Source organism: Bombus fervidus, chromosome 9, assembly GCF_041682495.2.
Source record: "Bombus fervidus isolate BK054 chromosome 9, iyBomFerv1, whole genome shotgun sequence".
Lineage (NCBI taxonomy): Eukaryota > Metazoa > Arthropoda > Insecta > Hymenoptera > Apidae > Bombus > Bombus fervidus.
Genome location: NC_091525.1, coordinates 9,516,166 through 9,530,582, shown reverse-complemented (window position 1 = coordinate 9,530,582; position 14,417 = coordinate 9,516,166). Strand labels below are relative to the sequence as shown.

The 14,417-nt window shown below is 39.6% G+C and overlaps 1 protein-coding gene across 2 annotated transcripts in view; it reads right to left on the bottom strand.

Moving 5' to 3' along the window:
• Hh (hedgehog signaling protein) overlaps positions 1 to 13,763 on the bottom strand; it is an 84,880-nt gene extending 71,117 nt beyond the window's left edge. The window contains exons 1-2 of one of the 2 annotated variants that reach the window (XM_072010109.1): positions 10,605 to 13,763; positions 8,800 to 10,467 (exon numbers count right to left, since the gene is read on the bottom strand). In XM_072010109.1, coding sequence (XP_071866210.1) covers positions 8,800 to 9,183 — 384 coding nt within the window. In that variant the 5' untranslated portion in view covers positions 9,184 to 10,467; positions 10,605 to 13,763. Of the gene's footprint in view, positions 1 to 8,799 lie in introns of both variants that reach the window. The other variant, XM_072010108.1, reaches the window with a different exon arrangement.
• Between the last annotated feature and the right edge of the window lie 654 nt (positions 13,764 to 14,417).

The following is a 14,417-nucleotide window of genomic DNA, read 5'->3' as shown; positions in this document are numbered from 1 at the left end:
TAGTCTCCTTTTAATTCAATGCAAATTTTCATACCCTAAAATACTTCTGTAAAATTTCTCAAGCCTTCGAATAAGTATTCGAATACTCCACTACAAATATTGGATACGTATATTACAATCAAATAGTATCCACGTTTACATATTCGTTTACTTCATAAAACAAAAATTCCAAACACAACATACCCACCTATTCAGAAATGTCTATCTGACTTTATTACCAACGTGAAGCCTCTCCTTGGTCAGCCTATATTTCCCTTCTTTACTACATTCTTCCAACTCATTAACGTCGTTCAATATTTAAAACATTCTCCATAGAATCCTGAAAACCACTCGTTTAAAATAAAACCACGACAAGTTCGATACCCAGCCACTCTTCCACATATCGAAAGAAAATAAATCTCAATTACGGTTCATCGACATCAATCGATATCAATAACAATTAACTGGTTACTGCGGCTCGTTTAACCAACACAATTGACAAACGACACCGTGTATATTGAATTTCGATCGCACGATCGTTTCATTTATCACGGCGAGCTCGATAAAAGTGCGTCGGAACCGCGTTCAACAGCGCCGGGAAGATCAATTTCGATGACAGACCGATCGATATCGAGAAATCGAGGAATCGCTCCAAGCATTTGCTGTTCATCGGCCGATGAAAGAGAGAGAGAGAGGGGGAGAGAGAGAAATAGAGAGAATTAGAGACGAGAGAGACCAGGAGAGAGGAGAACGAGTAGCACGGCCATTAGGTTTATTTGCCATAATTGGGGGAGCTTTAACGCGCCAAACCAAACACCGGTTATGGCCGCCATAAACCTACCCACAATCACTTAGAGCCGGCGCACGGTACGCGCTTTTTCCCCTATTTATTCCGCGCGACCGGCGCTCCTAGTGCCGCGCGATCACCAGGACAGCTAAGAACAGGACGAAAAGAGGGAACGAGAGCTGCCAGCAATTTGCCGGCCTACCCTGTTTCCTCTCTTCGTTTCTTGCGTGCCGTTTTTGCCACGTTTCTCGTTACCCCCACATTCACTTTGTCGTTGATCGTGAAAAGAAGACGGGCATAGTTTAAATTTGGCGCGGCATAGCGACGATGGAAGATACGTAGTTTAATACCGTTGAAACACAGACGATCGCAGAGTTAATGGGACGCTTGTAAAGACATTTTCCCAATATATTGGCTGTATTACGCGAAACATCTTGAAATTTCATTGGCACTGTGACGAGATTCGATTATCATGACTATATTGGTCAAGTTTGAAACGAATATAAAAATATATATTACAATTTACAAGGCACTTAGTGCAAGTATATATTTCATGGAGATCCCAAAGTATTTTTGAACGGCCGGTCATTATCCGTTACATTGAGAAGCCTTAATATTCAGCGAGACCATATTTAGCACTTCTTATGTACCTTAAGATAGCTATTTATGATGTATACCGACTTTTTAATGAATATACGTTTGCAGTAAATATCTTGTAATTTCTATATACATTCTCAGATCGGTTTCAAATGACCAGTATAATCATGACAGTCGTGTCTCATTACAGCGTTGATAAAATTTCAGAATGTTTCTCCAATTATTTATGACGTTCTTACTTGTGTTATGTGTTACACGTTTATGCAAATTCCTATTTTTATCGACGTAACTATAAAAATGAAAATTAAACAGAGATTCTGCTTGATCTACTAAATACTTGCTGATCTACTAAATGCTTGAAATATTATATTCCTTGATGCGTATTACGCATTAAATTTCCCATACGTACGTAAACATACACGGTCCAATAATCATAAAGGTATTAAAAAGTTCCGAATGATTTTTCAGACTTTTGCATCTGATCTTTGTCAAGTTCCAATACTTATGGAACCAGATGTATATATATACACATTATTAGAATCTCGTTAATAGCTCGATAAAATAGCGATATAAATGGCACAACGGAGAAAAAATATCACTGGGAAATGACTAAATATAAAAATCTATAAGAATAGATCAGTCAGTAATCAAGTTCATAAAGAAACCAGCATCGTCATGAAACACGTTCGATTTTTGCAACTTCACGTCGTCGTAAGACAAGTTGGACAGGACAAACGTCGAAGGAACATCGCAAGAACCTCTCGCTATTCGTTGTACTTAAATTTGTCGGTCTACCCAGCTAATTGGCCGGGATACCGTCATTTTACGATCGCGACCAAGAAGCGTGTTCTCGTCTGACACGAGATTCATGCTCGCAAAACACGGCGTTAACGAGCGGCCCCGGCAACTCAGCGACGGATCCCTTCACTCGGGAGACATCGATGCCTGGACAACACGGTTCGATCTGCCGGCAACTTCTATACATAGCTACTTACAGTCTCGCCGCAAATCAATCGACGCGTCTGTCGAGCGGAAAATCACGATTTCCTCTCTCGTAAATTGAACGATAGCTCGTGAAAACGTCGCTTTTGCACGCTTCGTACGTGATAGTTGACTGGTTAAAACAACGCTTTGGGTTAGAATATAATTTTCATGTGATTTAGGATTTTTCTAATGTATAAAATAGATACATATTGTTATCTGTTTTCTTATTATTATCATATTATTATCATACTATTTATCATGTATAACTGGTATATTTTATATCGTGCATGTTATATTTGAATATAACTAACGATAGTACCATATCAATATTCAATATAATGTTAAAGAAACGAAACCTAAGTGGAGATTCGTTTTATTGCCTACTAAAAATCTAATCTTTCGGTAAGGAATGCATTGCTTTGCTTATTTTAGATACGATCAAACGTGCCTTAAAAGATTTTAATTGGTCGTTCTGGCTATTCAAATCTTTAAAACAAACACCGATCTTTCTCAAAAATTGTGAAATTCAACTTTAATTTCAATTGTACGTCTGATAACCCATCACATCAATTGATACAACTTTAAACTACCAATGAGGGAAGAAAAGAGAAGAATGCTTGAGAAGAATACTGAAAAACGACAACTTCAATACCGAACTCTCGTTAATACTCGATTCTACGATGTTATTTATCCCAGAATATCGTCCAGAATATTCGGGCGACACAGATTATCCTGAAAACTGCACGACGAACTTACGCGTAAAGAGGTTTATTTTCTAAAGTCGACCTTTATCCGGTCTTGAAGCAATATTTGTACGAGTGAAATCGGGAGTCGCGATAGATTCGGCGCCTGTTCAACGTTCATCGCGCCGATAAAACGAGCAGCCGGGGAATTTTGCGAAGAAACGCGGGTAAACACGCGAAACACGCGGCCTGTCGACGACGTTCGAACGACGGGGATGCTTTACGAGCGGAAACCGGCGCCGAGCCGCTCTTTTGTTCGCCGCGCCACGAAACGTGGGACTTACAAATTGGAATACAACAGGCCCAGAGTTAGGAGAATCGTTTCACGCTTCGCGGGGGCGCCAAGTGGAAGGCAAACACCGATAAAAACTGCATGAATAAAGCACTAATGGAACCACCATGGACTGAGAAATAAACATACGAACAATCACGAAACGTGACGCAGGTGGAAGAACAATTTCCCAGTGTCTTTTTTCGTTTCTAGATACTCGTTGTTGGTCCTTGAATGTTTATTATCCTAACTTTACTCTCGTCGCAGTCAATAAAAGAACTTTTAACGTTTTAGGACAAACTTTAAAGTACAGTGGAAATAAGCGATCAGGCATGTCAATAATTCTATTGTATCTTTCTGAAACGGGAGAAATCTTTCAATAGGAGAGAAACGCTAATAAAATCAATAGTTGCTCTGTTGTCCGGTTTGTTACTTCGATCCAAGAAAGATTTTGGAGGTATCGTTTCCGACATTAAAGTGCAAGTTTAATAACTCTATTGAATATGATAATCAATATACTCTTGAAAGAGAAATTCAATATTTTTTAACAGAAGCCCATAGCCAAACTTGATAAAGAGACAGTTTTGGAAATATTTAAACGCTTAACGAAGTATTGGCTTTTAAAATTACTCGCCAAAATGAAAACCAATAAAGAAAAAAAAATGCGATTTATTAGAATCCAGATTCTCATGCGTTTCCGCAAAATTTCAAGACGCGAAAATGCACAGAATTCGTTATAATATGCAAAAATATAAAATATCCAAAGCGGAATATTTCTTATCATTTTTAACAAGTAAGACGAATCTCCGTTTAATTTCTTCTTTCATAAAAATCCGCAATCTGCTTATCATCTTTCCCCTATGCTCTATGCCTTCGTATCATCTAAAAAGTAAATAGTAAAAACCAGAAAGACGTTCTACGGACAAACCAGAGAATCGAGCAAAAGGACGCACGGAAAATTCGCAATTAATCAAAAACCGGACAGAAGAACACGTGCACATAGAATTGCATACATACACAGAAGGTAGGTTCGCGTGAAATTCTAGGACGTAATTCGAGTTTCAACGAGTATCGGTCCTGTGTGCACGTGAAACGTATTCAAGAACGATCGAGGCAGTCTTATCGGGTGGATAGCGTTTCGCGTGAATCACCTGCCGACGTTTAACGACGTGCAGTAGCTAATTTGTCATACGGCCGTGGAGCACGGTGACACGCGTTGAAGTAATAACACGCGTTGCTGCGGTTAACGCGGCCGTCAGCCTGTACTTTAAACGAGAAACGCAATCAATCTCCTCGGGGAATCGAGGATCCTTGATATCCCATGCATGTTCTAACATTCTAATTTTAGCAAGATCTCCTCGTAAAGTGCCGTGGAAAAAGAGAAAAAGGATTGCAAATTACGAGCCTTGCGAGTATTGTCTAGTAATGGATTAGCTAGAAATAATAAATTAGTTTCTTTGAGTTAAAGATATGAATGTACATTTAGATTACGTATGTTGTTTGATTACTGAATTCTGTTTAAACAGACTATTTTCCGATAATGATACCGAGAAAGTAAAAATAGTTAAATCAACATAGAAATCTAGATTGTGAAAGTTTGTTATTCTATTTCGTTGTGTCTCGCAGCAAAACAGCTGCTGAAATTTACATAATTTTTAGTATGATAATTAATAGACCAATATTTATCATTCGTAACATCTGTACAGATATTAAAAATCTCTGTTGAAATTCAATTTACTCCGTTTCGTGATTATTACTGGAAATAAAAGTTTCAAAGATGTTTAATAAACGTTTTTGAAAGGTATTTGTACTCCAATTTCAAATCTTCGTCTGTTTCTGTAGAAATATTCAATCGCGTAAAAATTTGCGGTTCAATAATTATTTCTTTCATATTAAAATGTAAAACTGTATATATTGAGAGATTTGATTCCATCATTTATGTTCACGAGTTGATAACTCGGTGGAACGTCGGGCTATTATTGGAATAAAACCATTTTCTCTATTGGATAAAGCCAGCAGAATAAATCCATTAAGGTGAAATTGCAAGAACTACTGCTCGACCACGAACGATTTGATACGTTTGCCTTTTTTGAACCGCTTTTTACAAAGAACGCCGCGATTAAATAGCAATTCACGGCCCTTATGCTATATTTTAAAACTTCAAATATTTGCGTTTAACATAAAATTTTTCCTATTTCATAAGATAATCCGTTAATTGTGAATATATATTCTATGTTGTAAAGTAATGCTTAAACAATTTACTTTATGAACTGAAGTCATGAAAAACATGATTGAAATTCTAAAATCTTATTTAATAAATAATTGACAATAATCTACCTAATAATAAAACAAACAATTGATATCTTATGCCAAAAAATACATCGGTTTAGTAATACTAATCGTTGATAATCAGTCATAAAAATAATTCCATAGTGTAAAATATATCTATTCGTGACTAATCGCGAATGAAGTTTAGCCAAATTAAAAATGTTAAATTTAATGAAAATGAACATAGAATGTGAACATGAGCATAAGGTTTTATCGCTAAATTAATTTATCACTTGATATAATTAATCGAGATATACTTGAATGTACCTGATAATATCTTTACTCAAGGATCCTTCGTTTTTTAACGCATTATATAAAAAGCCATTTGTTACTAGGTGCATATACCTATCATCGTCAATATCCGAAATCCGACAGTATCCGATCTAACTAATCAAAACTCTTTTATCAGAGATCTATCGTCAATAATAGCTTCAACCAGTATTAGATTCTAGATATAACTGAATATTTGGTGACCAAAGATTTGACCGAAGTGACCAATTCTACGTTTCACTGACGACACACCGTAATTTCTAGGATTAAAAAATTGTAGCGGCACATGAGTCAGAGGACAATTCAAATAATGTTGTTGTTTTGCCTCGGAGTATCAAGATCGTTAAGATACACGTAATGTAAGAATAAATAAACTCCGAGCAAAACAATGTCGTCGCTACGTGCTACCGTCGAACAAAGACGAATTTGAATATTTCGACTCTCCCCCGACCAGTATAAATAAGCGGACGCGATCGCAAGGAAAGGAGTTACAGTCAGTTGTCGATCAGTTATCAACCAGTTATCAGCGAATTATCAGCGATCTAATTAACGAGTCATTAGCGATCCTTATACACTGTCTTAGCAAATCGGTTAGTACGAGCGTCTTTGCTAACATTATCTGTATACTAATTTATCATTTTAAATATATTCGACGGCTTCAACAACGAACAATCTCGTCCATTAAACCTCACTGACCAACCATCCTCTGCACATAAACCTCTATAAAATTAATACTGATATCAAACTAATCGTGTCAAACATTGACAGGATTCGAGTTTGTACGTATATGAGTGTGAGGCATATATTTACAAGAGAAAATTGAAAAAACACCATTCATCATCATTTCTACAATGGAACGAATAGAATCGACGATTGCGGGTCCACGATATTTCTCATGAAATCCATTAATAGCAACCTCTCAAGCGATGCATCGGCAGTGAAAATATAGAAAACATATTTTCCATCCTTTTGACCATAAAACAAACGCAATCAATCACCGATTCCCGATTCATATTTCCTTTGAAATCCGCTGTTGCGTCCCCATGGGGCATCATACCGCCTCGACGATTCATAACCAAACCCGCCATACATCATTTCACTGAATAACCAAATTTCTCGACGCGAAACACCGCCACGTTCCTATTCGCGCGTGAATCAGCCAACTATTATCGGATTCGAGGCGTAAAGGTCACTGACTTTACTTCTTTCTAGAATCCTCTAGGTGAGTTCCCTACTCCTACGTGAAGCAACGCGATCGAAAGAGTATACCGCGTCGATTTCTCGCGAGTATTCGCTATCGGCACTTGCCGAACCAAATCTACAGGTCGATAGGAACGACGATACCGACGCTTCAAACTCTTGGACGCGTCATGATTTACCGACGGGCTCCTTCAAGGACAATCTTTATCGCTGCCTGACACACGACACATATTATCGGCGATCACCGCGGTGAAAACACCCTCGACCAGAAATGACGAATCTTCCGGACACTGTTATCGAGTTGTCGTAACGTTCACGGCTCGTTTCTCTTGTTAACCAAGAGAGCATGATAGAATAAGCAGTATTTCGATTGCTATAGGCCTCGTCACTGACCTGTTCGATTTTATACGTAGCTCTAATAAGAAGTGATCAACGATTTCAAGATTATTGATCTAAAGAGCTAATCGCTGATGTATTTCAATTGATACATATTGACAGTCGTTAGATATCGTTTTTCGCGAGAGAATAAGAAGAATCGTAGGGGTTGATTTAGGTACTGTCTACGGATACAGTCTTTATCAGTCGGTTTATTAATTATTCTTGACCTTTTGTAGTCAGAGTCACGTTTGACATTTCATCTGAACCGGGGCTCGTACCTGTCAGGGTAATTCCAAAATCTCTTCTTTAATTTGCACGAATATAATTAATAAAATATCTATATTGGAAATTCTATTGCATTTATCAATTCATTTATGATAGAAATAGATGTTGTACATATTAAAACCGAGAAGAATCGAATAAATTTTGAAGAAAGGAGAATTCTTCCATTTTTTGTATGCTCGTATTATACTAATTTAACGTGTCATGTACGTATCTTGGGCAAAGACGAATTCATTTTCTTGCAAATGAAGTGTTTTTAAGGTTGAAACAGGAGCAGCCATGTTCACGGTTGGCGCAAAAATATTAGAAACAAAACGTTCGAATACTTAAACCAAAGGAAGGTCCGAAAGTTCGTTTACCGTAGACAGTACCGATCAACCACGAGGTCGTGTCAGAACACGTTCATCCATCGCGTCTCCTGCGCTTCGCATTGAAACGCGTAATACTATCCTCTCCCAAACAGGAATTAAAAACTATGTTATATACCGAAATATATAAAGCACTCATGACAAGCAAGCAATTAACCTTCGGATGGCGATAGCTGGGTCAATTTTGGCTCGTACAAATATTCCACGTCTTCGTTTTGCGAGCTACATTTACGCATGACTATTTTATCGAATTATACAAGTCCACTTATCCATACTCCATTTATAGAAATCAAATTTTAATGCCCTATTGGAGGAACTTTTGTTCGTTGTCTCTGTTCACTTGAACGTCAACTGCCATTATACGAAAGAAAAATCACTGGTATTATGCAAAATCAATGAACTCCAGTTACGTAAACTCGTCCCTCGGTAGGTTCTATAAACGGAGTTCTACGATAATGTTTTACTTTTCAACTAGATTCTATTATTGCATAAGAAGTCTTTTCATTCAACTCTTTGCCTTAGCGTTGTAAAATAAACATCAGACGTTCGCGATAAAAATGAGCCAGCTTTCCTCAAACGAAGATTAATCAATGTTTGAGAGCGTTTGTTCACCTGTGTCATCAGCCGATCGGCTCCGGTGCCCTCTTCGTCCTTGAAGATGATGTCTGCGTTGTAGTTGGGCACGAGATCCCGGAACCTGGAATCGTGCCTGGACACGCGACCCTCGCTGATCCCGCTGGCCGGCAGCGTGTTCTCGCTAACGTTCGGCACATGCTGCTTGAACACCAGAGGCGTGAGCTTCCTTAGACCAGGACGTCGTCCACCGCCTCTGCCCGGTCCACAAGCCAGGACGAGGCCACCGTTGTCCAGCAGCGGTAGCCAAAGGCACAGTATCAGCAGGAACACCTGGAGCAGCGAGGGTGTCGTTCCTCGCCTCCTAATCGTGCAATGATTGCTCGCCTGAAGGCCGCGACGACGATGATGATGGTGCACCATAATCACGTGGCTCTGCCTCGAGGACGACCCTGTTCGGTCACTGGTACCTCGTGCACCTCGCGGACCCTGCTGCACTCGTGTTTGTCGAGCACGTCGATGGTACCACCGAGTCCTCGCCACCACCACCGCCGCCGGCTATCCTCCTCCTCCACGGCTGACAGAACGACGACGACGACCTAGACAACGACGACGAGGACGACGCGTTTGACGAGCTGCCGGTCCTTCTTCTCCTCCTCTTGCCACTGACCTCACTCACGCTTAACCATAACCAGGGCATCACACACCTCCCCTGCACGCACTCTTATCACCGTTGTGACCGTCGTAGCTGCGTCTAATCACCACACGCGAGAGCCAAAATAATCCACTAGGATTACGAAGGATTATTACACGTCGATGGTAATCGATCGCCGCGATAAGAAACTATAAACGAGAGCCACTGCACGAGAGCCTCCAGGGGGAGATCCTCTCTCACTGTTCGACTTCCCTTTCTCTTTTTATCCCTTCTATCGGTGGTTGTGACATTGGTGCGTGTATGCTATCGCTAGTCAACGAAGGCTCGATGTCCACCTGTGGGTGGTGCGCGTTAACTATCACGCGTCAGCGATAATGCGACGATATACTCCAAGCTTGCTTTAGTGTCAAGTGTTTTCATCGTACATCAGAAATCAACAGGAGCCATTGCTATGCTGCTTGACCGGCTAACCGTAGCACCACACACCCTCGTGAGAAAGAAAATTTCTCAAACTACGTTCTCCAAGATCGAACCACCTTCTCCAAGACCAAACCACGCGCAATTGAATGAAACGCGCAAAACCGACGACAAACAGAGATGAAACTTTCCTTCGATACGACAGCGGTCCGAGATGTCGGACTCTTTGCCAATATACCCGATCGATCTGACTCACTTGACTGAACTCGATATCCGAGTAGTCCGGAAGCTCTGTGGCGCACGTTTTCCGGACGAGTCAGTGGTGGGAAATGCGGGATGGGTTTCAGTAGGTACCCTTGCGTTGTTCCTTCGGCCTGTTCTTGGGCAGCAGGGTGCCCCTCTTCCTGCCCCCACCAAGGTGGCCAACGGCCGGCCGGGCCGCTGGCGCTGGTTGCAGCTAGCTGCTGGCCCCCGTGGGGCTCTCACGGCCTCCGATCTTGGAGGTAGTGGGGAGATGATACTGGCCCCACCACGACAGGGCCTTGTAGTGCGCGTTAGCGACGTCACTAGGCCCCAAGAGTCTCGATTGGTCGGGGCGGGGCGTGCGCGAGGTAAACGAAGACAGGTGCACTACGCTGGACAGAGATCGAATTGATTAAACAAAGACAGGAATATGTAAAAAGAGAGGGTAACAAGGAGGAGAGAGTAAGAGAGTCTTTTCAACTTTCTCCTCGTTCGATTCGGTTTGATCGTAGCCTATCTTCTCTCTTACTTGTTCGCCTCTCTTCCTCTCGCTCTTTATTCGCCAACGTTGCTCCTTCCTCCTTCGAATCTTTCCGTTTCTTCGGCTTCTTTGCCACGCAGCCTGTCCCTCTTCCTTTTACGTACCGATCTCCTCTTTTGCCCCTCTTCGCGTTCGATTGATCCTTCCTTTTCGTCCTTTTCGTTGTCGTCGTTGTCGTCGCAACAACGTTCTACCTTGTTACTCGCCTCTCCTTCTCTCCTCCAAAAGATTCCCTCTCTCGCCTTCTCGGAGGGGGACTTTACGCTCCAAGAAAGTACCGCGCGTTGCGCCAAGATTCTCAATGACCGTGTCTTCTCTACCCCCGAGGCGGCAGCGTGTACATCTCGAGACGTAGGGTGGGCTGTGACCTTCACTTCTTCGTCAAGTTTCGCTCTTCTTTACAATTTTCGACGTTTTATTCTTATCTTCTCTTTTTCTTGGTCTTACTTCTTCTTTCCTCTTGCCGCTTGTTCCAGCTTGCTTGTTCTTCGTCGCTTCGCCCGATTACCGCTTTTGTCACATTCCTACGCCGTGTCGGCAGACTCCCGGGATCTTATTAAACGCGACGCTCCTCGATTCCCCGAGTTCCTGGTGACGAACGACCTCTTCGATTCTTCGTCCATCTTCCGCCTGCAATCAAGCTTCTACTCGTGTGTCACGGTTATACAGATCGGATAGATCGTCGTTTCTGCTTTGATGAAGTTTGAAAACGTGTGTTGTTATTATAGATGGAACGAATCCAAGGACGGCGTACACTTGGAACATTCGATCGAACTGTGAAAGGAAGTGATCGATCTTCGGTTATAAGTGGCGCTACGGTTATCGGCTCTTCGGCACAGATAATCACGCCGCGAGCTGATCCACCTTGAATCGCGCGAGGTTATTCGCGTTTTTCTCCATTTTTCTTTTCCTTCTTTTCTCTTTTTTTTTTTTCGAGGAAAATCGTGAGGTTTGTTGATGGAGTTTGGAAAATGATCTTCGTAAAATCTTGACCTTTTTAATGTAATGGAATGCTATTCACGTTCTTGAAAAATTAAATACAACTCTAGGAATTAATTTAAAGACATCTCCTGTTTCCTTTGCTTTCTAGAGTATCTTCGCGTGTTATTGACTAGTGTGCTCACATATACAATAAATCGATTTATGCAAAATTTATTAAAATATACAGTGAAAATAATGTTATCGAAATCTATTAAGTGTAGAGTAGCTGGTCAAGAATAACTAAAACTTATAAAGTGTCCTATTAAAATATAATTCGAGATATTTAAGAAGCGACACTAATTTCAATCGGTTTGCATTTTGTAAAAAGAACGGGATAATTTTAGGAAGATCGAGAAAATAATGAAGTTCACAATAACGGATATTTGTAGGCTGTGTGAGTAACAGAACATCTGTCATGCATTCGTGCGTTACACAATGTAACACTTTCTTAAGACCAACTTTTCTTTCAAGTATTTCTAAAATATGCATACTCGCCGTAGTACCAACGCACGAAATTCCAACAATCACAGCAGGTATGATTCAATGACGTCTTTGTAAAATTAATATTTTCCTTAAACGCATTGGTATCAAATAATAATATTTTTATTAATTTATTCTATCAACAATAACCGTCACGTGTAAAACGTCAAAATTAAAACTTCAGATTTTTGTCTTTAAAACGTGTTCTTTCTTTCCTTGCGTCCATCAAATTTTACGATTTTCTATATTATTCTATAAAAATGAAATAAATGAAATCATGATGAACATTGCTACGTTATTGATTACGTAGAATATAGAGAATAATACTATATAGCAAATAATTTTGGTGTAAGAACTATTTCTATTTCTAAAATGAAACTTTCTACATATTTATTCTTTAGGTATATAAATTATTATAATACGAAGGCTTCAAAATTTCGTGACTTTTAACGCGTGTTCCGCACTCCAGTCGATTGCCTGCCGTCTCTCACTCGAGACATACACAGTGAACGTGTTAAACACCAAAAACAACGTCTCAAATATGCATTAACATTTTAACTTCGAACAGCGATATGCATCCATGCGTTGACAATAATTAGAGCTTCCTACGCATACACTCGTACAGTCAGAAATCTCAAGATGATTATTGCATGTATCTGTTCCAAAATTGAAAAAAAAAGCGATGTACCAAACGTGAATAAAACGATAGAAACAAGTGAATATATATTCCAGAATATTCTGTCGTTACTTTATTGAGATTAAACGAGAAGATTACGATGTTCCGTATAAATAATTAAGGAACGAACAAAAATTTGAAGTCTGTTCTACGATATCAGGCCTCGTATTAGCGACAATTAATTATTATTGGTTAAAATAAATATAGGAAAATCCCCTTTCCTCAGAGTCACTGATAAATTAATCTACGTGAACTATGTAACTACGAGAAAAATAAGAATACATTGTCCGTTTGTTAATGCGTCGATAATCACTTCTTCCAAATTGCCAACGAACAAACACTCGATTTATATCAATTGGAGAAAACAACTGCGAAAAATAGAAAACGGAGAAAGCGAAAAAAAAAAAAAATACCGGTGACTAAATATCGTGCAGGTATCGAATCTCGCGCTACGCAACGTGGAACAGCACGTACTATATACCTGATACGATCGCGACGATAATCGCACTCGAACGTGAAGAATTTTGTGACGAGAAACGCGAACCACGGGTGGAACGTCACCAGCCACAGCTATGAGCCAACTGATATGAAAGTCGAAGTCTAGCGAAGGACGAGGAGGAGAGGGACGAGCCACGGCCTACCAAAGTGTTCGGTTTACTGATAATAAACATCTTTTGTGAATAACTGGTCGCCCCACCAAAGTCGTTCCAGCGGCAATCTATCATTGACATACCCGAATTTACACGGTATATACAAAATCCTTGGAATCGTCGATAGTAACAGGGAATTTACGCCGTCTACCAGGAAAATACTTACTCCCCTTCCTTTGGGAAATGAGATAAAGATAATCGAGATAGTTGCATTTGGATACGTCTGGGCTAGAACTTTTCTCTCGTAATTCTTATGTAATGATTGTATTAATACTAGAAAGAACAGATTAATGAAACTGATCTGATATCAAATTTCTCGTTTCTGCAACTACTGGATACGCAAATGTTTTTAGTAACGTTAATTTTTATTTAGTTATTAAGGATCGGTAATTTTAATGTTACATGAATCAGAGAGATTTTTTGAAGTAGCTCGAAGAAAGGATAAATTTTTGTAGTACGATGATGTTTGAGTTGTTTAGTTTAGACTGGAACAGATGAGGATTTAAGGGACCCAAAAATCGCTGTTTTGGGGAAAAGTCGTGTAAGAAGAGGAAATGAAAATTTCGTAAGAATTAAATTGAAAGTAACAGCCTATTATATAGTTATAAATTAGGAAATAATTAATAATAATTATAAGAAATTCATCTATGCAAAACCGAAAACACCAGATGAGCGATTAAAAATTTTTTTTTTCGAAAATATGTAGTTATACAACTATGATTTATTGTGAACCGATTTTGAAAAATTTGTCGATTTGCGATGAATATTAAACAATAATAGTTTCTCTGATAACGTAAGCACAGAAAGGAATTATATTCCGTGGAACTTCTACTATTCGAAGAAGAATATGAGAGGAAATTTTTAAACAGAAAGAATGTTCTTTAGGAGTCAGTGAACGATATAGTCAATTGCTCTTAGACTTTACAACATGTAGCTACACATGTCGGACAAAATTTTTAACATTTCTACGTACGAGGCTTTCTATCGAATTGTACGAATTCTTCGCATTACCGA